The following is a 26183-nucleotide window of genomic DNA, read 5'->3' on the forward strand; positions in this document are numbered from 1 at the left end:
GTTTGTGACTACAACAAATGTGATGTGATGTGTTTGGCCTTGTGATCATGCAGATTTAATACTAAAATCATCACAGTTAAGCTGTAGAGAGGTAGGAATGTACAAAATGAGACATTTCATGGTCAGAATGCACATCCTGTAACGTGGATGGATACGACTTGAGTTAAATATTCATCAACAAGCATAAATCTTTCAGAGGGTTGTCTATTCCAAACACAACCCTCATATTTAGCCTATATTCCTGCGAAGTTCTCATAAATAAAACAAAAAAACAGAATCAGTCTTTTCTGTTTAAGACCCTGCTGAGTCTGAGTTTACCTGTGGCAGCGCCTGCATCACGGTATCCAGCAGAGCCCTCATCCCTGTGGCCATCTTCAGGAGTTTCAGCACTGCAGAGGGACAGAGGAGCAGTCTTAAAAATGCTGTTTCTGGCTTCAGTAGCCCCCATATGCTGCAGAATTTATAACGGCACAGCACGATACTGGCACAGCAGGGAGCCACAAAGATTTGTACTGTATTTATTGCTAGACGCCAGGAGCTGCCTGCGACGTACTACAAGCTGAAATCACACGATTAAAAAGTGCTTCACGACATGGATAAGATGTGATTAGAACAGCAACCATTCATCGATTAATCAATTAGGTGTCAAATATTAAACTTTTTTTGATAATCAATGAATTGGTTTGAAGCAAAGCTTCTTTAATGTGAATATTTTCTGGTTTCTTCACTCCTCTACCACAGGAAGCTTACAAGTCATACTTGATTAAAAGTAAAGATATTGTACCAAGTAGTCTTCAAGCAATAACTGTACCAAAGTATCAAAAATACAAGTAAAAGTAAATTCTAAATATATTTACATGTATATACTGTATACTGAAAATCAGCCAGTTCAATAATCAGATCCAATGATCAGCAGTTTTTCTGATTACTGAAATCAGTTTGTTTATCTGATTGCCGCTTCAATTAAATCAATTAAAAAAATGCACTGTTTTGGCTCTTCGAAGCGTGTAATCTGCAAAGTAACTAGTAACTAAAGTTAGCAAATAAAAGAAAGAACAAATACCTCAAAAAGTACTCGAGTAAATGTGCTTAGTTACATTCTATCACTGAAAACGAGACATTTGAGGACTCGCTGTATGTTTTGCAGTCGTTAACGGGATGAACAGATGTGTGTGCGTGCGTTTCTACCTCGTGCTATCCGGAGTACCCTCATGATCCTGATGATGGTCGGGTTTATGGGCAGGGCTGCGCTCATCTTCAGCTCCTCCAGGATGATGCCCATGATGGACAACGCCACTATCGCTATATCCAGCTGATTCCACCTAAACATAGAAATAAACACACGTAGGAGAGAAAAAAACATCATTACCTGTTGTCACTCCGGTTGAGTATTAGCCTCTAACAGACTGAGAGTTTACTGAGAACACCAAAGTATGAAGTTTGAGTGCTAACATGTATTTTACACTACTTATGTTGCAATTACTATTACATTTCACAGCACTGAGGTCTTGTACAGATCCCACTCTTACCTGTCTTTGAAGAACCTGTGTATGCCGAATGCTGCAAGTTTGAGCAGCGCCTCGATGACGAAGATGAAGGTGAACACGTAATTGCAGTACTTCAGAATCTCCTCTAAATACTGAACACACAAAAAAACACACATATACACACACACATAGGTAATTATTTCAAATTAAATTCAAGTTTATTTGTAGAGTAAATTCAAATTAGACTTCAGACGAGTTTATCAGGAAGATGTTTAGGGGAAGTTTGCCAGCAGTGATGCCAACCTCAGATTATTACTATGTGATTTCTACGGAAGTGTTTATTTTACAGTAAGCAAATAAAAAATGTTCTCCGGTTGTGTTAAAAGAGATTTAAGTTGCCCAGGAGCCTACAAGTATTGCCAAAACTCAATACCAATTTACTTCTACCTAACTATAACGCTTGAGTGTGTGTGTGTGCGGAAAGAAACATCACCTGCGGCTGATTGTAGTGCTCGATGCTCATGGTGAAGACGTTGATGCAGATGATGAAGGTGATGAAGAGGTCCAGGTAGTGGCTGGTGCACAGTGTGTGGATGGACAGGCGCAGGGGAGAGTAGTCGGCGTAGTAGGGCCTCTGCTTGGCCTCTGGAGGACACGAACGAAAAATACGCAAAGACGACACGGAAAGCAACAGTGAGTAAATGTGCTCTGTGATTCAGATATTACATGAGTCCAGTGGTGTGCACAGGGAGGTGCAGGGGGCGAGGGAGGGGAAACGCCACTGCTGAAGCTACAAAAGTTCCCTTCTTACAGCTTTATCGAACCAATATGCTTGTGTCTTTACTGTTTTTGCCATCTTAACTCCTGTGCGCAGTGTGTCAGTGTCCCTTTTTGTCAACATTGCCCCCGCCTCGCAGACTTTCTGCGCACACCACTGCCTGTGTGGTATGTTCAAATAAGAGAGGACATGAGAGTCACAGGCAGGCTATATAATTTGTTTTGCTTTAAGGGTTCAAACGGACCAAATGTTAAAAAGACAAATGACTCCTAACATCTCCAATTCACCTGGTTTTGTGTAAGATAATGTTGAAATCAACATGTCTTAAATGCAACATAAATGCTTTTTTGTTTGTTTTCTAACTTCTACCCCTGTATTGGACTAAAACAAGTGGCAAACATGTATTTCTAGAATCATTCAGAATGCTCCTTCACAAGATTTATTGCCTTTTCTAATATGTGTATTCTTTTCAGGGCAAAGAGGTCCGCTGTGCATAAATGAAAGCCTCTTTTATAACCCAGACTATAGTTTTTGACAGGTGTGTTGCTCCTTCTTGGAAGCAAACTGTTACAGCCTATGAATAATTAACACACTTTAAGTGGAGCTGTTATCATGAATAAAGCTCAGAGGAGGGAAACTGAGTAATATCTGACCTTCATTAGGAGGTGCAAATAACACAAATAACTATGTTTCAGTAGACTGTGCACTCACATGTCCATATTTGACGAGTGTGTATGCGTGTGTGCGTACATCATGCTTACATGCCTTTGATGTAAAGGGTAATGTCTGTGGTGACGTGACTACGTGAGGTACTTTCAACAACACAACTCTTCAGTCAGGCTGATAAGTATATTACATTTTTCAAAATTAAACGTAAGATCAGTGATAATCTATTTATTACACTAACTAATTAAATCTATCCGTCTTGCTCAATTTCCGAAGCTGCAGAACGTGACTGTGATGTTGAAAGCACACCGGAGCCGCACCTCAATGACATCACTACGGTTATTTTTAAGAAAAATAAGAATAAAGAAAAATCTCACTAGTCTAGAACTTCTTTTGTCTTGTCTTGATTGAGGAGCGGACTGATTGCATGGCCAAACACTCAGAGTGTTTCTCTGAGACAGCTGATTAGGTAGCACTTGTCTGGACCTTTAGCAGTTTTAGACCAGTGAGAACTAACACATGATGAAAAGAGCGGCGCTCTGCTCACACCATATACTGCCTGCTAATGTCCATTCTGCTGCTGATGTGGCGGGTAGTTGGACATAATTTTGTGCTGTGGCCAAATGGTGGTTGTCTTCGATGTATGCCAATAAAATACATTTTCATACCAGTTTTCTCTTTTTTTTAGCTCAGCATGTTATTACAATAAAAGAAGAAGAAGTCCTTACAAACTACTGGTTTGTACTGCAAGTATTTGGACTCATTCTTGCAATAGGTGGTGTGTTTATGACGTTTCTGCCAACATGTGCTTATGTTTTCTACAATCTGTATTTAACTAAAGGGACAGTTCACCCCACAATCAAAAATACATATTTTTCCTCTCACCTGCAGTACTATTTATCAATCTAGATTGTTTTGGTGTGTGTTGTCGAGTTTTGGAAATTACTCATAGAGAAATTATAAATTTGAAAAACTCAACAACGGACTCTATCCAGAAATCTTGAACTGGCTGCTCAAGATAACCCACAGACCTTGTTGTGAGCAGTTTCATGTTGAAAATATATGGAAGCGTGCATCTACACCTGATGACAGCGCAGGATGTAAACATAAGGCGCCCTCCTAGCTAACTTAACTAGCTAACTAAGCAAGCTAATGAGAGGCTCGTGCGTGTGACAGCGCAGGATGTAAACATTAGGGAGCCTTTCTCGGCTGAACTGTAGTGTTAGCTAGCTTAGTTAGCTAGCCTCTCATCCATGAGTAGATCCACGCTTCCTCCTGCTCTGTGATACAGTTGAAGTTTAGTAGAAAGTTTTTCAAATGTTTTTTTTCTAGGAGTACCTAGCTCCATGGTATCCGAAAGAAGGCAGACATCTCTACGACTGATATCTCCAAAAGTCGGCAACTCACACAAAAACTATATAGATGGATGAATAGCACTACACGAAAGAAGAAAAATATGTATTATTGTATTTTGGGATGAATTGTCCCTTTAACATGGTCTTATAGCTCTATTACCCAAGGTATTTACAGGTATAGCAGCCAAAACGCCTGCTATGTTTCTGAGTCTGCCAGTCAAAGCACGTTTAGAGGAAATGTCCTTCTTCTACCTGTGTCGAGAGATGCCTCAGGGTTGTACATGCACTCGGAGGAAGGGAAGGGGGCATTGGCATTTCACCAATCCAAATTTTGCTAGCAAAATTTCCCGAGGCACATGGAGGAAAGCGTCAACCTCGATTAGCTTCACATGCAGAAAGGCGCTGCAAAGGTTTTCTCCAACAGTAATGAAATTATAATAAAAATCAACTTAGGGATGGTATTAAAACAAGATTTGGTGTTAGAGGAGATCGTTTGAGGATATTGGATACTGTATTATTGCTCATTTTTTACACTACAGTGGTGGCAGTCTATTGTTTAAAGAGTGAGCATAGAATTATTAGACAGGTTAATACTAATGTAGAGGTTGGTTAAGTTGGCCCGGTTTCAAAAGTTTCCCATGCAGTGTTAGGGGAGGGTTGGGGGAGGGCTGCAGTCATGCACTTACATGCGTCAGACTGGCGTAGCCGACGCCTTCTGTCAGTGATCAACCACTGATTGCGTGAGCTAGCCAGTCTTTCAAACTCTCCCTCTTTTTTTCTCTTTATGTTAGAGTCTGAATATGTTTCCCTGTTTTCTCTCTCTCTGTCATTCCTTTCTCTTTTTGTTCAGGCTCTGAAAGCAGGCAGTGCTCAGAAAAATAGACTACCGACCAGCCCCTCCATTCTCCTTACTCCTGCGCTTTTTCTCTATCATTTTGAGCCTCTTCTCTTCCCGTAAGCGGGCCTCCTCCTCCTCCTGGTCCTGCCGGCACTTGTGGAAGTTCTCCACGACGACGCCAACGAACATGTTGAGGACGAAGAAGCTGACGATGAGCAGGAAGGAGATGAAGTAGAGCAGCATCCAGGGGTTGTGGTTCCTGACAGGCTGAGCGGAGGATATAGTGGAAAAGATTAGGCTTTCGATAGTTTATGTTCAAACACCTATGTTGGACTTTTTCATCTGGTTTCAGCTGACGTAAAACCCAAATGCCACACTGCCGGTGTAAAGCCTCACAGTCTCTTATCACATCCTACAATGCCAATGGAAATTCTCTGAAAATCCTTGGGTAACCTTTCCAGAAATCAAAAGGATAATTTCAGCGGTTTAATGATTCCCCTCGATGATATCATAAATAAAGGCTTTAATCCTTTGGTTTCTATTTTATGATGAGTGATGAGATATGACTAGATTACAATATGTCAGCACATTACACCGGAGACAGGCCTGGATCTGAGGACAGCCTCATCTGAACTGAAGCTTCCTGAAATTCCTTCATGAACTCTCACTTACAATTTGTTATAATACACCACTGCCATTTAACATTTCTTATTCCTTCAAAGAAATATTCACTTAATCGTTAACTCCTACTCAAATTCTACAACTAAGACCTGTCGTTAGGCTGTTTTTAAGGCAGGTATTTGTTGATTTCAAAACTTAGAATGGAGATTAGCATGCCAGTGTTCTCTAACATGCCTTACAGTTCAAATATATCAAGCCAAGTCAAGTCAGTACTGTTTTATTGCTGGTGATACTGAATAAGTACTGAGCAGGGAGTAGGTACTTAGACAATAAAATTAACAGCATCAATCGCAGTTTTTGATGTATCTCATGTTCCATATCGTCAGAGGAGAGATGAGTGTCAGTGAGGGGTGAAATACGTTACAATACACACAGAAGTGGAAACACATCAGGTTTTATGTAGCTGATGCCGCCCCATCAATAAATATTCAACACCAGTTTTGCACGACGGCCCGGCACATTCCTCGCATCGTTACCTGTTGGTCCACTCCCACCGCATCCAGCCCGTCGTACATGATGTTGACCCAGCCGTCCTTACAGGACAGCACAAACAAAGACATCAGAGCCTGGATTGGAAACAAGAAAGAAATAAGTCAGAACACAAGAGATTTCCCTGCTCCTAATATTATTACACCCAGACAGATGTAACTATGAGAATTGCATCGATATTGATTTTAGGAAAATTAATGTAAAGTAAATGAATCATCATTGCCAACAGATCGCACTAAATCAGACACTGGACCTTTAAAATGAGGCAAGATAAGTGAGTTTAGTAGCTGTTTTTTAGTGAGTCATTTGTTTTGGAGACTGCGTCAGTCTGAACAACAGTCTTCCTTTCTCAGTCCAATAACCCGCACCTGAACGAGGTTGTCAAAGTTGTACTTCCTCCGTATCCAGCGGTAGCTGGCCTGCAGACAGTCGGACTTGTTGGTGATGTTTTTCGTGTCCAGACCTTCACAGTGGTAGAACTTCCCTTTGAACAGCTACAGAAAGACAGACAGAGAGAGAGAGGTCTGCAGGGCTACTCGGCTGCCATTTACACATTATCTCAACTGCACCGGAGCTTGCAGCTTTTTCCACAGCCAACCACTAATGCCAGGACTAAAAGGACTTTAATAGAGCACATTCTTATCAGAGTGCTCAGCTAAAAGCTGGCTTCGGGGTCATGTTGTCCTTTTCACACATTTCCTAATTGTCATTTTTGTTCAAAAAACGACACTCATCAAGAACAAAAGCTTCTTGTCCCATTGGCTATTCAAGACACTTCCTATCCCTCCTCAAGCCACAATCACATATGCAGCTGCTCAAGACTGACATTTAAGCTTCAAAGGGTAAAAGGCTTTCTCCTCTGGTATTTACAGAGGCATAAACACAATGTGTGCATTGGATCGCTACATGGCTTACATGTCTGTGTTGTGGAATGAGTTATTGCGTGTGAATGTAAACTACCTGCACGCCCAAGATGCCAAAGACGATGAAGAAGGCGCAGCAGATAAGCACAATGTTCCCGATGGGTCTGAGAGAGGTGATGAGCGTCTCCACAACCAGCTTCAATCCCGGGGCTCGGCTGATCACCCTGGAAAACACAAATTGAGACATACAGATGTTTGTTACTGTGCTGTAGCAAGTCTTATCTCAAGTAATTTCATCTAAAAAGCAGCATTTCATTTCAAACCTTTGAAAACTCACCAGGGCCGACTAACTTTTCACTGAGGCCCTTTAATATGCGCATCACCAGGTTCATACTTTCCTTTAATGTTCAAATAATACATTATTTCTCTCATGCTGTCCGCTGTTGCAGCCCCTCTATTCACCTCCTCCTCCTGAAAAACCTAGTCTCTTCTGATTGGTCAGCTCTCACAGGCCTGAGCAGGCACCGCCCACAGTGTTTGCTGGTGTTTTTTAGAATCACGACCCTGCCTGGGGGTCAAGCTGATCCGGCGACGGTATAGTTGCAACATCATAACCTTGTGGAAGTCCTGAAGGCTCGTTTAAAGGAAGTGTCTAAATTTGGGCTGTGTGCATTTCAGTGTTTCAACACTTCACAGTATCTATAAAGCACCGCAAACAAATTGCTTTAATACAAAAAAAAAACATGGGAATCTCCCTTTATACAATATAAGACCTTTGAGTAATCAGTGTTTATTTCTCAAATTTTAGCTTTCCTTTTTGCAGTCTACACACACACACACACACACACACACACACACACACAAAGACACTATTCACCTCAGTGGGCGTAGTGTTCGAAGCAGGCGTAGGACTCTGAGGATGCCCAGGATCCTGTTTCCACCAGTGTAGGCCAGAGAGACCAGAATGTCGACCAGAGATACGAACACCAACACACCATCCAGAACGTTCCAGCTGGACTGGAGGTACGTCTGCTTCCCAAAGCAGAAACCGAGAGCTACAACCTGGTGAAACCATAATGTAATTATTAAAACATCACTTGAGCTACAAATCAGACCTTGAACTTGGATGTTATCGATGCAGAGTGAAAAAAAATAAAGGAACTAGCAAATACAGCGCCTGTCGTGTGATGTTTACCTTAATGGCCATCTCTGCCAGGAAGATCACAGTGAAAACGTAGTTGGACACACTCAGAAACTTTCGCTCCTAAAGAAGAGAGTTAGATGAATGTAAGAACGTATGAAGAAACACTCTCCATGACCAGGAATTCACAAGAGCACATGTTCTCTTTAAGCTGCTTTATACAATAAGCCTGTTAAGTTTTAAAGAGTAATGAAAAAAAGACAAACATGAACAGTAATTCAGCGGAAATCTCTGGAAATCAAGTAGGAGAGCAAGTAGAATATACGTGTGGGAAACACTGAGTTATTGTTTGCGTGTGTGTGTGTGTGTGTGTGTCTCACCGTGCTTTGAGACTGTATATCAGGTCTTTCCAGAGCGATGGTGATGCAGTTCAGGAAGATGAAAACCAGGACCACGTGGTCGAACAATTTGTGAGAGATCACACTTTGGCACCACGCGCGGCATCTAAAACAACACACACAAACACACGAGTGAGTGAGATAGAGTCATCTATAAAACGTCTGCGGTCGGTTAAAACTATTGACCACACAATTAGCAGTGGGAAAGCAATAAAGAGAAGAAAAATGAGAGAGGGGGACCATGGTAATTAAATAAAGAAGAGGGAAGAGGTAAAAGGGAGTAAGTGGGCCAGCTGAAACTAGACCCATGCAGATTGATAATGGCATTTTGTGTGTGTGTGTGTGTGTGTGTGTGTGTGTGTGTGTGTGTGTGTGTGTGTGTGTGTGTGTGTGTGTGTGTGAGGGAAGTGGGGGGCTCACCGGCTCTCTGGAGAGAACAAATACAGCGTCCAGTCTTCGTGTTCTTTGCACCAGCGGGGCTTCATGTTATTGAGCTCTTTTTTCATCCAGTAGCACACAGAGCTCTGCAGAGGTGAGAGGTCAAACATCAGCATTATCACAGACAGCAACAATTGAATCATTACTTTTTGTTACACCATCAACAACCTGTGCTAGCGGCATAAACATCAATACCTCCCCGGTGCAGTAGGGTTGCAGTTTTATGAGATCTTAATCTTTGCTGTCAAAGAACAGAAAGTATATTTGACAGCATCGACAGTCAGACTAAGGAGGAATTTACTTGCCCAATTAAATTATAAAAGGCCCTGAAAAATAACACTTTGTCATATCTGAGTTTCCACATTGCTGCTGCTGTTAGCCCTTCCATACTTAAATCTATGGGGGCACAACAAACAAGTGTAGTTCTGCATAAGTAGAGATGGAAGTAATTGGACCGTAACAGGCCAACTAAGCTTGTAGAAAGTGTTGTAAAACTCATTAAAGTTTCTAATAAAACAAACATTAGAAAGCTAGGTGTGCAGCTTCTGTGCTTCAGGATTGTAATTAAAAACAGCCCAAAGTCAAGCCCCTCAGACGCTGCTTATTTGGCAGAACAGTGCTGGTGTGTGTGTGTGTGTGTGTGTGCGTGTGCGACTGGGCGTGTCAAGCTGTGTGTGCCCAAACGTGAAGTTGAACCTGCTGCCTAGATGTAGTACTTGCAGCTGAAATGCATAATCCCTGTCATAGACACACACAGAGAACCACAAACAGATACACGAATCGAAGCTGGCACGTCTCACACACACACACACACACACACACACACACACACACACACACACACACACACACTGGTAGAGTTTTAAGCCTCCCATATTCTGTGTGTCCATGGAGAGGCCTTCTGTTTTAGTGGATTTCATGGCTGTGTAAACCTTATTTGGAGCCAATAAATCCATCAAGACTGTCGCAACAGAGGTCATCCAAAACCACCACGGTGTACAGCCTTCTCCGCTTCTCACACACACACACACACACACACACACACACACACACACACACACACACACACACACACACACACACACAAATGAATGAAAACACTCATCTGCACATGCACAAATTGTTTTGTATCCACTGAGAAAACAATTACTGCCTAAGCCAATCAATTAGAGCATGTCAGTTGGTGTCTCTCTAGGCCTCGCAGTGTGAACACAAAACACAGACAATACAGTGTCTCCAAGTAAGAGACAGACAGAAGGGCAAAGAAGACGAAGAAGAAATGGGTAAGAAGACAGAGACAAAGAGGAAAAACAGAAACAAGTGTAACGAGAGTCAGAGAGGGCAGATTAAGAGATTAAGAATTTACATAAAAGAGCAAAACCACTGAGGCTCAACCGCTCAGCGAACTTGTCACCAGGCCTTTAAAAACCCACAAATGTCTTCCTGCGTATGTAAAACACTGATGATACATGGCTTTGAAAAACCACTAAAGGACGCCCGCTCTTCTAAATGTTATTTCAGAAGACTCTAACTTACGTCATCATCCGTGTCGTCCTCAGGCGAGGAGTCGTCCTTGGGGTCGGAGGTCACATTGGGGTCATAGGTCAGGGTCCTCCCGTTACAGTCACTGTATTCGGTTATTATGGAAGGGCAGAGAGTCGACGCCTGCAGCAGCTCCAGGGGCTCCGGCCGCAGTCTGTTATTCCCCCCAGCCTCCCCCTTGTCCTCCCCGCCGTCCTCCTCCTCGCCTCCCTCCCCAGACAGCAGGCTCTCCCTCTCACCGCTTGTGTCTCGCCTCTTCAGGCTCGGGGCTCTTCCCAGGCTGTTCCAGCTGGAGCGACGGCTGCCCCACGAGCGGGGAGGAAGAGGGGAGCGCCGGCCGGGACTTGAGAGGCTCTGGAGAGACGGGAAATACGGGGTAAGCTAAAGTAAAAGCAATACTTCAAAAGTTAATGATGATACAATGTAATGATGTTTCAATCTCTTCTTTTTGTAGGCTAACAGGGAAGTTAGCATCACCCTGACTCCTTATTCTCTTTAATTGTGGATTACTGCAGAAAGTAAGCTCTGTGGCTCTGTGCGATACTGACACATTTATTTTTAAGCATAAATGCAGTTGCCAGAAGTAATAAGCTAACGTTAAAGCTATAGATGAACTACAGCATGTTCGATTGACTGAAGCATCATCCCCGCTGAGCTTCCTACTAAACTATATCATACACACTTACATTGATCAATCTACACATTGGAAAGTTGCAAGTACAGTAGTAATGAGTAGATGAGTTTCCTTGTTCTGTGGTTTTAGGACTCATTCCTTCAGCACTCTGTTTGACTTTGACAGCAAGTTTAAGGATTCCTGGTCTACTCTGCTGTCAAACTTTTGGTGCCAGTTTCTTCTTTTTGTTCAAGACAAAGGCTTCTTTCTTGGGATATTTTCCACAGGGGTTCAGAGAGACATTCAGTCTAGACAAGGTATGAGCAAGAAACTTCTGTGATGGATTGCTACATTTTCAAGAATTTTGTCTCAGCCTGTTCAAATGCCAGTTGGCTACTCGATCAAATTTAGTTACATAAGAAATAAACCAAGAGTTACTAAGGGAGGGACTATTTGTGCAGCAAATTTAGATCGGAATCATGTACAGCAACTTCCTTACTTACTATCAAGAAGCAGTAACAGGAGGTCGTTGAGAGAAACCTCTTAGTTAATGGCCTGGTAGTTGCAGAATATGGTCATGCAGAAGAAGGCATTGATAAGCGCTTCTTAATGACTAATAAAGAGCTGATGAATGAAATGAAGAAAAAGTAAAACATTCCTTATGTAATAACAGAATTATGTAAGGATAGCTCCTTCTTAGTCTGAGGGAATTAAGACGTCCTTCATGGTAATGGCTCTGACTGATTTTCTGCTCCCGTAGATTGAAACATTTAAAGACTGTGATTTATTCCAGTGTTACCTCATGGGACCTAAGTCACTGGGTGACTTGTCTCATACGTCTGCTCTTCACCATGGCTTCGGCTAAGTAAGTGGGTCATATGTATATTATGCCAACATCCTGGTCTGTGAATGGACTGATAAACAGTTTCCATTATTCCACAGCGTGATTGATCCAACTCACCAGAGAACGCTGGTCGTAGGCGATGGGCTCGATGGAAGTGGCGCTTCCACGACGAGACTCTGAGTGACTGATGCCTGCCTCAGAAAAGCCCAGACCCACCTCGCTGTACTGAGGCACCCCCTCTCTGTATATGAGGTCGTCTCCGAGGATAGACTCAGGTCCCAGGGAGCTCTTCGGTGTGGGCATGGGCGTGGCGGCCGTGCGCATTATTATAGGAGGAGCCATCGTGCCACGAGGGTCAACATGACCGTTGGCGGTCATCATCAGAGAATACATTTTTAGCTCTGTGGAGGAGGAGAAATAGTCATTATCATCATCATTGTGTCTTTATTCAGTTATTTTGGCATTTGTAAATAGTCAGTCATTTAACAATCAAAGCAAGAAGAAAATCAACACAATCTGAATTGAACTAAATGTCTTCTCTGTCATTTAACCCACCATTGTCTCTGAGCTGTTCAACCTTCTCGTCCTCCTCAGAGTTGTCTGATTTCTTCTCATCATCCGACTCTGACCGATTAGCATCACCCTAAAACACATGCAGGCAAATAATAAGCATTTTTGGGGGGAATTTCTTTCACATTTTCCTACCATCAGTTACAGTTAGAGAAAATAACAGATGCTTATTCTTTTTGATGAAGAAACAGAGTGCAGGCACATGGAAGTGTGCTGCATTCAGTGCTCAGAGATGATTTTTGTGGCTGGATCCTCGCTGTGCTCCTGGGGTGAACATGATAACAGGGTTGGATGAGGAAGAATTGATGATCTATAACAATCAGTGGGCGTGTTAGGAACTGGTTATAATTGTCACTCTCTCATTCCCTTTAAAAGCAGTGGTGCCTTGCACAATGTGACACTTTGGTAATTGAGAGTCCGGACCCGTGGCCCTCAAATGGCTCCACTGGGAATTAATTAAAAGCATAGAAGAGACGGCCCTCCATGCAGCATGAACACAGTTGTGGATGAGAGATGTTGATGAGAATTAGACATTAATCTTCACGGTGTTCCCCTGATATTAGAGCCTAAATTGTAGTAAACCAACTTTTCTGAGGAATTAGTTGTGTTGAATGGTTGGAGTTAAGTGAAACAGACATGCAAAGGAGTTTTTGAGAGTTTTGCTTTAGGAAATGTCTAAAAGGGTAAGCCTTCAGTGACTTGAAATGATAAGAAAATGCCAACCAGATGCCAGCAAAGGGGAAGTGGAAGAGCAAATACTGTAAATCTTAACGGCTGAGTTCCACTGTACCACTGGTGCAATAGTATAACAGCGTTGGCATCACGTGGTATCCCTGTTTTTTGCCAGTTAGTGGAAAATGAAAACAACATAAAAATATGCGACCAGAATACTACGCTGCCCTAACATTAACTTTACATCAAAAGAAAAAAATATCACTCACCTCGGCCTGGAAGCCCTCAACCAAGATGGCAACAAGTAAATTGAAGAGCACATAGTTGCCAAATGTCATGAGAGCGACAAAGTAGAGAGCTGCCCACGGAGAGGTGGAGGCCATGCCGTTATACAACACCACATTCCAGTCCTCCTGGGTAAGAATCTATAGATTGAGTGAAACACAGACAGAGTTTTAGTCATAAATAAGGGGATGGAGGCGGAGTAGACTGTTGTAATTTTAAAAAAAAAAAATAGAGGTCCACAGACATGAAGACATGGGAGAAAGGAAGGAAAAGGCACAGAGATTAAAACAAAGATGGCACAGAAAGAGACACACAAATGTGAAAGGAGGGCAGGAAATTGAGCATTATTGGCTTGTACAGCTCTTATGGGCTCTATAAGCTTTATAAAACCCAGTAGTGAGCTACTTTTATTGCCATCCTGCCACAATACCTCAACCTCATGCACATGGGATTACTATAAGTTGACATGCAAAGTGTATGTGGGCGTGTTTGTGTGTGTGTGTGTGTCTGTGTGTGCCTGAATCAATGTGAGTGATGAAAGCATTTAAGTAGGACGCTCTTCATGATGCAGCATGAAATCTCACTCCGTCTCTGCCCACTCATAAAACGCTGTGGCAGGAAGGCAATTCACTGTAATGTCCGCGTGCGTGTACGTATGCATGCGTGCACAGGTCTGTGTGTGCCGCAGCTACTCCCCAGAAAACTATAGTGGTGAGTATATAGAGTGTGTACCACCTTCACATGACAGTCAGTTCTGGTCTAAAATGCTTTTTCAGCATCTTACTCCTACACACACAGCAAAGTGAGACAGTCCGCTGCCTTCTGTCTTCTACCTTTGTGCTGACGCATCCAGTGTAGAAAGGAGGACAACCTATCTGGAGCGATTGAACAATATCTCCACATAGGGAGAGCAAAAAATAGAAATAATAGTGGAAGAGGATGTGCATAAGCAGGATTTCACATTTTGCAGCACTAAAATTTGACTGATGAGCAGAACTTGGCACACACACAAATACATGCATACACTCTTATATTACCACCAGTGGACTCTCATTCTACACCAAGTGTGGACCTATGTTTATGATCAATACTTTTAATGTCTTTTCCAATAATATTATTACAAATATGATATATAATGATGTCAACCTATCAAAGAGGGGACCTCCAGACCCTGCAGTGGAGCTGTCTGTACCCATTATTTCACCTTATGAGAGTCTATTTATGATTATTTCTTTCTTTTAAAAGTTGATATTTAACTTTGATGTCAATATTTAAACATTTCTCTGTGATACTTTTATTAGGAATAAATAATGTTTTACCTGCAATCAGAAGTAATTTAGCTGCATGTACTAATATTAAGTACTGCATTAATAGCAAGAAAATATACTTTAGTGAGGCTTTAATTATTACACATAAGCACACTCTAGGCTGAGTTTTGCATTCAAATTTGGGATATGTTGGGATACAAATGTACACACACTATCACACCTCACCTCCCACTTTATCTCTTACAAGTATGCTGTGTGAAGAACGTGATGCCACAGCTGCCATTTGTCCTACTGTAATATACTTCCATTGACGTTCATGCTGTTGTAGTAAGGCCCAGTAAGGAGTACGAGTGGGCTGAGCTTTTGAAGGGAAGCCAGTAACATATGAAGAGTTGATTTGTAAAAACAAATGAATTGCATCCTCACAATTAATAAACCAACACCGGTTTGATTGATATTCCCTTTCAATACACGATAAAAGACATGATTTAGGAAAATTAACAAAAAAGGGAGATCTTATCAAAACAACCCAGCACCAGTTTGATCGATATTTTCGGGAGTGCAAAAATAAAAAACATGATTTTAAAAAATAAATGAACCCTTCGTATCTTACTCACTGCTGAGTTAAAAAAAAAAAAAGGTTTTTCAAATGATACATGCATGACTGGCAGCCTAATATCTTAGCTGTATAGGTTTATATAGTGCAAGTTCACATACGCCAGTGGGCAACTTGCAAGCATATTTCTTAAAAGCAACACTTGTCCGCTGTAACATTTTCATTTTCTGTGACTAAGGTAAAGACCATTAATAAATAAAACAATTATTATTGGTTACACAAGAAAAAAACTTCAGAAGCAAAGCAGCAGGCTGTGTGTTACAGCCAGCAAACCCTTAAACAGTATCGGTATTATTTGAAAGCTAACCTGGAATACAGTGACGATGGCCCAGAGCAGAGTGTCAAAGTTCTTGCGGTCAGGGATGGTGTCTCCGTTCTCCGTCTTGAGACTGAATTTACAGCCAAACAGATGCATGCCCAGTATACTGTGGAAAATAAGGAAATGCAATCACCATTTTTTGAAAATCATTTGGATAGATTTGTGTGCGCATGTGTGGTGCATGTGTGCCTACCTAAAAGTAAAGATGAAAAGCATCAGCAGCATGCAGAATGTGGCCACATTGTCCATGGTCTTCATCAGCACCACCAGCTGTCTCCTCAGGGCGGGCAGGAAGCGGACCAGCTTCAGAACCCGCAGCAGACGAAATGTTCTCAGGACCGAAAGCCCACCGTCTGCTTGACCGATTATCTCCCACACACTGAGAACCGCAAACACCCAAATTTGTATTAAAACATCATTGAGTCTCTTCAAAGCTGGAGGTTGTATTTGCACATTACAGTATGTTACACATTTTGTTCTGAGGGGATGCAGTTGGAGTAAATTCAGAGTAATTATGAGGGTAATTCCACTTCAGTGCCACACATATCAAAAGCTCCCCTGATCCAATATGAGCTCTATCAAACTAAATGACAGCCACACAGAAAACCTCCACTCCCGACAGGATCAAGAATATGCTGCAGCAGCAAGTAAAGCTGCTTCTGTGTGATCCATCATGAGCGTGTCAATCTTAGCTATTGTAAAAATGGATCCTGCTGCAGTAAACCTGACACTCTAAAGCCAATGAGTGACATGCAGGAGAAGAAATAAGAACAGGGGGTCGCTCAAAATCCGAGCTCTGGTGTGTGAAATCTACTTTGGTGAGAGCCACAGTTTCACTGTCTTTGCATGGAATTGTAAAAGAATAAAAATCAGGCTGCATGGATGAAAATTACCTGATGATGACAATGATGCTGTCGAATATGTTGTAAGGGTTCCTGATGTATCCAAACAAGCCAAAGGCCAGCAGCATGAAGCCCATCTCCAGGACAAACATGCTAGTGAAAACGATGTTACTGATCTCTAACACATCAGTCAACTCCTCAGGCTGTGGGAGAGAAGAAAGAAAGAAAGAAAGAAAGAAAGAAAGAAAGAAAGAAAGAAAGAAAGAAAGAAAGTAAGTTAATATCTCCAATCGATTATCAGAGTAGTAAAACCCTTCTGGTGCCCTGAGCCGAGACATTATCAATCAAGTTCAGAGCAGCAGTCAGGCCCAATCAATCAAATGGGACCAACAGCACCAATCCATCAGTGCTGATCCACTCCACTTACCTAACAGCACACTCAGTGATCCAGCTGATGTGACTGAAGCCCTCCCATAAAGCATGTAGTCAAGTCATTTATGGAAAACGCAGCAGTTTTGTGCACCGCTAACAGCATTATGTGGCCACTTCCTCAACTTTTCATGATGGAAACGGTTTGCTTGAGCTGCATCAGTGCTGATTCGGATCAAAAGTTGTGACTTAGGTTCAAACCTATTACTCGCTCTGACTTCCTATTGCGTGTTTCTCATGTGGCCAAGTAAATGAAACCTTTAAATGTTCCATTAAATGGCACAAATTAAGTTTTGATGCCCATCTAACTAAATAAATTTACAATGAACATTATCTGCTGTAATAAAAATAAAGCTCTCTAAAATTGTTTTACTTTTCCTAATTTGTATCATGATTCAATGCTGACGAGCTCTGTGCATTCACAAATAATGATTCATTATGATCCCTAGACACCAGAATTATTCTAAACCATAAATTCGTACCCTCTCTGGTGAGCCTTGCAGTCTGTAAAGCCCCTCAGCCTGTGACTTTATTCCCATGTCATGCATGGCAGTTTCATTAAAACTAATTGTGATTCCTTTCATGTGGGGATCAACAAGAAATAGGCCTGAAGCCTATTTTGAATGGCAGGCAGACCATATTCTAGACCAATAAACACAGAGACGAGATTAATATATAAAATCCCAGACGGCCTGCTGCTACCAGAGAGAGGGGTTAACCTTCAGCCTGGGTTATTGTGCACTATCAGCACCCTGCAGAATCCTCCATTGTTAATTTATGTGTTTAGTGTTGTTGGAAATTTTAGAACATGTTATGCATATAAAAATGTCAAATGATGAATGAGGATTTCTCTTTCACAATCATACAAGTACATCAGAGTGAAGTCCAAACATTCACTTCATTATTCAAAATCAAATATTATCATGATTTCCACTGATGTGTATGATGGTTAAAATGTGCCTAATCAAACACAAATAATATGAAATACAGGCATATAATAACACATTTTGATTAAAATCACAACTTTTATGATGCTTCTGCTGAAGCACGACTGAGGATCAGGATCACAGATAGAGGGCGCCAAACTACACAGCACTCCTCACCTCACTCCAACTCAAACACACAGAAACACAGAGCTCCCATGAGTGCAGCGAGCTACTAACTTTTTAGAGCCACCTTTCAAACAAAGAAGGGGTTAGTGTCTCCCACTGATGGAAAGCCAGGTTTTTTACTCAAGTACAGTATTTAAGTACATTTCTGAAGCTCTTTACATGAGTATTTCCATTTTATGCCATCTAAACTTCTACATCACATTTTAGGTAAGTGATGTACCTTTACTCAAATACATTAAACTGTAGTTGCTTGATTTTTCATACAATGCATCTAGTTTATTTTTATATTATATATAACGTACCCAGCACTTTATGAAGCAGTTTAAAGTTGTTCCATCTTGACAAGTATTTGAGCAACATTTACATGTCAATGATCCATCTGACAAGGTCCATTTAGCATTACAACTACTTTCACTTTTGATGCTTTGACTATATGTTGTTGCTGTTGCTTCTGTACTTTTTCTTTGACAACATATTGCAGAACTTTCAGTTGTAATAAAGTATTTTATAGTGCGGTGTCGCTTCTTTTTACTTGAGGAAATGATCTGAATACTTCCTCCAACACTGGAAAAGTTACATGTTGAGTTGAGTGTCACATCCTGGATCTCTGGGTTTTGTATATTTTCCAGTTTTGAGGATATTTGAGCATTTGTTGTTAGCAAATGATAAGTTGAACTGATTATGTTTTGAATTTTATGCTGTGAATACTAAAGACAACAGCTTGGCCTTTTCAACTGTGACACAAGGTGAGGGAAAAGGCCCATGCCAATCCACTGATTTGATAGCAGTTGAAAGATGATGACTGCTACAGCTGGTATATTTGTGACCTCACTTACAAACTGGGTTGCTGTATGTGGAGTATGCCTACATTATAGTGCAGTCTTGTAATGTAAAGCACGCAACATCTCTGTTTTTGTATCTTTACTATTTTCAGCTGATGAGCTATTGAGTTAATCGGGACAGTCATAAAGAAAAAAATGCCAGTGCAAAATTAAAAGGGTGCGGAAGTAACGTCAGGGGACTCGTGCTGGTGTGCTGAATGTGCACGGTGAGGAAAACAACGGCACATTTTAAAAAAAGTAAAGAATATAGTTGTTGGCTCTTCTTGTTTTTTCAAATTGTGTTTTTCACTGTCCTGCCAGCACAGGAAAAACTTTATAGCACTGCAAAAAAGCTTTATAACAGCTAACTTTGCTGTCTTAAGCAGTCATAATATAGTAGACTCATGGACATTATTATTTAACACTGGACTAGTGGCACTTTCATTACCTTCTGGCGCACCATCCTCGCACCAGAGAAATAAAACATCATACTGCAGACCAGCAGGGCAATAATTTCCATACAATGCCGCTCAGCAGGTTTTATGATAGGACTACAAATTTATCTTTAAACACTGCATGCAGTGTGTTTCGAGGGGGGAGTACAATATGACAGACATTATAGGTCAAAATAACATTGATTAACTACAATAACAGCCAAAGTTATGGTGGTCCTGAGAGGTCAATGCACTGCAATTTAAGAAAACACAAGCAGACAAAACAAAAGCCAATAAAGAGTACATCTTAATCAATTTGACAACAGATGTGAAGCAATTAGAAAAAAACATGCTGCAAAAAGAGGAAAGGCAACCAAAAATAGAGAGCATCATTTTCTGCCATCATCATCATCATTTCATTAGGTTACTGAAGTCAGCTATCCAGAAAATGTGCTTAATTGTAAGTTTTGGGGGATTTTTTGATGGGACAACAAGCATCTCCCAGCTGTGTCCATGCATGTGCATCACTTTTTAATGTCGCCCCGGGAAACAGTTGCTACTTTCAGCCTTTCTGTGTTTGGTTGTGTCTCATTTGCAGCCTTTCTTTTTTAATGCTCGGCATATGTTGTCAAATTGGTGAAGAGCTGTTCTTAAGTTGTTTGAGTCTTGTCTATGTGTTTGTGTTTTCTTAAGCTAAAGTGCATTGAACTCTCAGGGCCAATGAATGAGTGAAGCTGAGAGCTGAACGCCAGAAGTGCTAAAAATCTCAGCGAGCTTGCATAAGAACGCATTAATGTCTTCTCTGGTTTTGTTTGACGTAGAAATGAAATTGACTCAGCGCACTTAGTTCTTGTTTCTTGCTGTGGCTGATGGCATTGTCATGGACAACGGAAGGAAGCAAAAGTTGAGGAGTAATTGTTAGACAACATGTTCAATTAAGTCATGTGGCCAGTGATGAAAATATAGGTTGGGAAAATGAAAAGAAAAACCTTTATTAATAAATCCCGCCACGGTGCCCTTGAGGTGTCAGCTTCATCCCATGACGCATGTTCTTTTATGGTAGCAGCTCTAAATTGCCATTAACATTCGCAACTAAGTGGTTTCAAATTAATTAGAAGTTCTTAACTGTAAGTCAATATATTTGATGTAATGTACTACAGTCCCAAATGAGCTTTCTGAACTATTGCTTTAGATGTTGCCTTCCACTATGATCATTATGTCTGACAGACCAGGCGATCAATCATAATTAAATACTGTCGGTGCCTGCAGAAGGATGTTTGAATGAGTGCTTGAATACAACTCTTCAAATGACCTTGGCCTTTATGAGGAAGCGCAGATGAGAAACACACACACACACACACACACACACACACAGCTTCTCTGGCAGAGCAGTGTAGAGGAACAACCTTGACTTTAAAGCAGGACACTGACATAAATAAAAATGTCAGAAAAGCACAAAAATCAGGCTACCATGCACCAAATCAGACAGTGTGTCTTAGCATATATTAGTATACAATATATGTACTTCAGCACTTAACTTACTTCACCCTCAACAAAATGAGTATTAAAACACGCACAGTCAAACTGAGGACGTATAGTATTTACTGTGTGATGCTGCATCTTTAACACCAAAGAAACCAACAAAACAAACAAACTTGACACATGTCTTTTCCTTTCTTTTGTGTAGCAGACTTTTAAAGCTCCCATGAAGTCAAAATTGTTGTTTAAGTGTGTTTTTATTCACATCTGTCTTGCTCCCTAGCTCACCAATACACCCGTATAAGGCCGAATAGTGGCAAAAAAGTTTAGAAGTTTAGAAGTTGAGCAGAGTATATAACATCCTGAAAACTCATTAAAATTGTTGATGACTCATCCTGCACTCGAGGGTGTATATCATTTTTTCGTCCAATAAATGCTTTCTTTTTTCTGTGACGCTGCCATGGATGTATAAAAAGAGGAATGCCTCCAGAGTGGAGTGTGACTCAGGACGGGACCACACTGATTACTGTACAAAAACACAACTTTATAACTTTATTTGGTGATTTGGATGAAACTGGATCATGTTTATTGGGCAGGGCGTAATATACATTCAGTGCTATTGGCTGCTGCCTGTTTTTACAGAAAACATGTAACTATGTTGAAACAAATGGCACTCATTTAGCCATTTCATTGGAACTTTAAGAGTGATTGTGATGGTCGAACGTCCAATGCATAACACTTCGTAATTAGAATCTAAAATTCAGTTGTGCATAACACACAGTTACCTTAGAGCATATCTATATTGTACAAATCTTTGTGTTTGTGTTCAAACCTCAAGGAAAAAGGTTACGTTGAGCTTGCAGGCAAATCTGACTTGATTCTCAGACATAATCTTCAGGATTTGCCGTCTTTGCTGTTATTTGTGAGTCATCGAGTTGGATTTGTGTCACTCAATAATTAACTCTGCATGTTTTTTTGTGGTCGTGTCACAGAACAGAGTCACGTTTTTAAACTGTAGTCAACTAATGATTCTCTAAATGCGACGCCATTGTGTTGCGACGTACGTGAAGTAAAGTTTGGTACAGTTTATTTGCAGACAGTGTATTTGAAATCAATTTGCACAAATCAGTTCGCATGTGGACTGTAACGTCCATGCAGATTCAAAAATAGCAATCTATTTCCAATCTGGATGAGTCTAAACATAGACAACATGCATCAATCATCTCCCTCTTTATCTAAACCTCTCTCTCTCTCTCTCTTTACACACACACACACACACACATGCACACACACTGTCTACACTATGCCTCCTACATTAATACACCTCTTCACACACACACACATACACTCGTAGTCTCGTAAAGTTTGGCTAGGTGTCACATAAGGGGGATGATGAGTACTGAGGGGAGGAGGAACTGTTACATAACACTTCAGTCTCTCTCTCTCTGTCAGTGTGTGTGTGTGTGTGTGTGTGTGTGTGTGTGTGTTATTGGCCCAATAAGGCCATGGCTCTCCCAGTCGCTCCTTGTGTTTATACCACAAAGATAGAAACACACACACACACACAGGCCCTGGAGAGGGAATTAGAGCCGGAGAAGTGGAAAGGAGGGAATGGACCGTGTGCATGCACAAAAATCTTCTCTTTGGGTTTTTCATCCATTTTGCAGCACTGGTGGGCAATTAAAAGGTTGGGTGCGTGTGTGTGCATACATAATATAGCCGTAAAAACTCTGTCGATGAATGCATCTGTGTAACCATACGTACTTTGAGTGTGTGACAGTGGAGCGAGGGAGCTGTATCATTAGATGGATACTTCCCAGATGTTGGCCACACAGGGAAAAACTAGAAACATAATCCTGGAGTGTGTGTGTGTGTGTGTGTGTGTGCGTGAGTGAGTGTGGGTACTGCTCCCCCATCCTTCCCTCTCTTCCTTCATTTCCTCACCCTTGTCTGTTCGACCCCCTCTCCTCGCCATACTCTCATTTCCTCTCATTTAGCCAAATGCCATTTTCACACATGAATGCCATATCTGACAACCGACAGTTCTCATCAAACTACTTTGTTTCTCTTTGAAGGTCACTCACAGCCCTTTTAGTTCTGACTCATCGACCTGAAAAACTCTTCTGGGCTTTCATTCGCCTTACGTCTTGTTAGTCTTACCTGCTCGTGATACTCTATCCCCATGCTGAGAGTATTGACGAGGATTGCGATCATGATCCCTCGGTTGAAGTATTTACTTTCCACAATCCTCTTCAGCTTTTCCCTGAAGCCCATCCACGCCCGAACCACTCCGTTTTTGTACTCCCTGACCCCCCGACGCCTGCGACCTCTCCCAGATCTCAGCTCTCCACCCTAAAGCAAAGATGGAGGAGTTTTATTTTGTGGTTGCTATTGTTCTAGAAGATACACAAAATAATCAGGAAAAACAGCGATCAATCATAGTGTTTTTATATCAACAGATTTAAGTGTCAAGACATTCAAATGTGGTTCCTTAAAGGTGCAATATGTAAGAATTTTAGTTGAAAAGATTAAAAATGTTAAATTATCAACAGAATATGAATAAATAATAAATAGTTTTGATGTTATGATGTCTATGATTTATGTTGCAGTGATATATTTACTGAAGTTTGTATGCTAACCAGCTAGCACTGGCCAGTCCCGGTCCAAAGCTCCCTTGCTAGCGATGCAAACACCAACATTTTCTCGCTGCTCTGAACCTACAGTCCAGACTGCTAGTTGTACTGCTAACCGAGCTAAGCAGCTACAGTTAGCAGCAGGTGCAGAGATATATTTACTGAAGTTAGCATGCTAACTCGCTAATTCTGTTGCACTAATTCTAATACTGTCGCACCATTTTCCATATGGCAACTTTAACTAAAATAATGTGCAGAAATAATAGTTATGACGTTACGATGCTTATGGCCTCATAACACTACCGGGTCAAAAACTCCACTGGGGAACCTTTAATGTCACATAACCCTTTCCACAACCTTCATCATCACTACCCCTTTGCATTCTGACCTGAGGGAAGTCGTGCAGTCCGTCAGCCTCTCCCCTGCCTCCCTCCAGGTCTCCCAGCTCCAGCTCCAAGGTCTCCAGGCTACGGGCACACATAGGGCAGCTGAGCAGCTCCAGGAGCAGAGGGCTAGGCACCACGCCTGCCAGCTGGTACAGCAGCCTCTGGCGTCCTGCGGGGTGGAAACGGGTGGAGACGGTCATACATTGCGAAAGGGGCTTTTTCCTAGGGGCGTCATGCACTGCTGTTGTTCCTTTCGCTTTACTGAGCAAGACAAACATATTAGAAGTTTAGTTTTAATCAGCCTGTCACCTGTTGCAAATTTTTTTTGTGAGGGACTGAATGCAAATGTTGCTCTGAAAATCAATGGCGCCTACTTTGAAGTTCTGTTTTTTGGGGGGCACTGGATTCATGTCTTTGAGGTTATTGTCATAAAAATCTAATATTTTTCACATAATGGCACATCAAAGATTACATTTGCATCCTTACTAACAAAGAACTGACCTTTATTGCATTTTCTTTGACTGATGTTCAAAAAAAAAAAGGATGAAAGGATGAAATATTGTTTTACATAAAAGCATGTCAAGAAGATGGAGGTACTGCTTCAGCCCTGAGTGGTGCCTGAAGTCTTCCCTGAGAGCCGACACCAACAAGGCACAGTAACTAAGAAGCCTGAGAGGTGAAACACAGGGACAAAAAATTAGTGTGCAAATTGTTTGCTGCAAAGCACTCGTTGCTGCTCGTTAAGCTTATTACTGTGAGCGACGGATAAGTGGAGGTGACTCAGATGAGACTTTAAACTTCTTGTTTCAATTATATGGGCCAGACATCCAGAACAAGAGGTGTCACCATCTCGATTCTAAATCACAAATCTATCAAAATGAGCTTGGAGGATGAAAAAGCCTGCATCTGCACTTAAAGACGCTGCACGATCACAAACAAAAGGGATGAAGGTAACTCCAACAGGGACTGAGATGTTTCAGAGATCCTGTATTGATTTCCCCTGGAAGAGGGTTTACTCTGGACGGATTTCAGAAACCTTTTCTACCTTTTGTTGTTTATTGTAAAACTCCCAGAATGGTGTTATTCTTTTATTGAACTCTGGAATCTTTTTTATCTTCTTTATCTTAATTTAAGCGAATATTAACTGAACTTGCCTAACCCTTACCTGCAAAAAGGCACCATGATAAAGTCAAGTTCTTCTTGTGAATTAGCCCCAAAGGAAGATTTGAAAATGTAAATGAGAGTTGGCAGGGCATAAAACCAATGGTTTGTTGATCTTTAAAAATCAAGATGCGATGGTCTAACAATAGTACAGCCATCAGCGCTGAAACACATGTTAAAATGGAAAGTCAAATCGAATCATGGATGTTCAGCAAGACTTTGGCAAACAAAATCAACCCGAAGCAATCAAAGTGATGGTGACAAACATAGTCCCCCTCACCCCAAAGTGCAATTTCACTCTTAATAATGTAACATCACATATATCATAAATAAAGATAAAGCTGTCAGAATAACAGTGAAGTTTTGTATGTGTTCCTGCATGTCCTATCCCAGCAGAGAGCCAAAGTGAGCTGGTTTCTGCAGTGAGTACTGTGAGTTCGCACTGTAAGAGAACCAGGCTGACTCCTCTCACCCTCTGTTCTCTGACTACATCCTCTCAAAACCAGTACGGGGGAACTGCAGAGCACAGCTGCGTACTAACGGAAGCGAAACAACTCAAACTCGCTGTAAAAAAACGGAAAGTGAGAGCTGTCATCGGATTTCGTGCCGTTGCTACAAATACATCTCCATGTCTATTTATGTAAGTTTTGGAGAGTCATTTGCAGTCTCACAAATACCTCAAGCAGATTCATTCGAGGGGACACAATATTTTACATCATTATCTTATATCACATTAGCTTAGATTAGATTACATTTATGTTCAAATTAGATTGAAGAGCCCCAGACTTTAATATATTCCCAAGAACAGTGGCGCTCTTGCAGCACAAAGGGGCTTTTCAACCAAAAAAACGCAGTCAAACCTCTAATCCCATTACATTAAGAGGTTTAGCCGAGATTGAGTCATCTGACAGGCTGAAAGAAAACATTCAGAAACTACAGAAACAGAAATGTCCGACAGGGACCGAGGACATTAACTCATTTGGATTGTAGCATTAAGTCACCTGCAAACAATTACGTGCCTGT

General features: G+C 41.4%; 1 protein-coding gene across 1 annotated transcript in view; it reads right to left on the minus strand.

The window, feature by feature from the left end:
* The window catches only part of cacna1ha (calcium channel, voltage-dependent, T type, alpha 1H subunit a), a 168892-nt gene that overhangs the window by 13146 nt on the left and 129563 nt on the right, over positions 1-26183 (minus strand). Inside the window, exons 11-31 of the mRNA XM_073494100.1 lie at positions 24002-24168; positions 23141-23332; positions 16757-16908; positions 16057-16242; positions 15852-15969; positions 13645-13800; positions 12689-12776; positions 12251-12534; positions 10671-11030; positions 9117-9220; positions 8679-8802; positions 8353-8421; positions 8035-8219; positions 7255-7381; positions 6663-6788; positions 6282-6371; positions 5178-5391; positions 1981-2132; positions 1530-1639; positions 1189-1322; positions 319-389 (exon numbers count right to left, since the gene is read on the minus strand). Of these exons, the coding sequence (XP_073350201.1) occupies positions 319-389; positions 1189-1322; positions 1530-1639; positions 1981-2132; positions 5178-5391; positions 6282-6371; positions 6663-6788; positions 7255-7381; positions 8035-8219; positions 8353-8421; positions 8679-8802; positions 9117-9220; positions 10671-11030; positions 12251-12534; positions 12689-12776; positions 13645-13800; positions 15852-15969; positions 16057-16242; positions 16757-16908; positions 23141-23332; positions 24002-24168 (3209 nt within the window). The remainder of the gene's footprint in view (positions 1-318; positions 390-1188; positions 1323-1529; positions 1640-1980; positions 2133-5177; positions 5392-6281; positions 6372-6662; positions 6789-7254; positions 7382-8034; positions 8220-8352; positions 8422-8678; positions 8803-9116; positions 9221-10670; positions 11031-12250; positions 12535-12688; positions 12777-13644; positions 13801-15851; positions 15970-16056; positions 16243-16756; positions 16909-23140; positions 23333-24001; positions 24169-26183) is intronic.

This window comes from Pagrus major, chromosome 23 (assembly GCF_040436345.1).
Source record: "Pagrus major chromosome 23, Pma_NU_1.0".
Taxonomy (NCBI): Eukaryota; Metazoa; Chordata; class Actinopteri; order Spariformes; family Sparidae; genus Pagrus; species Pagrus major.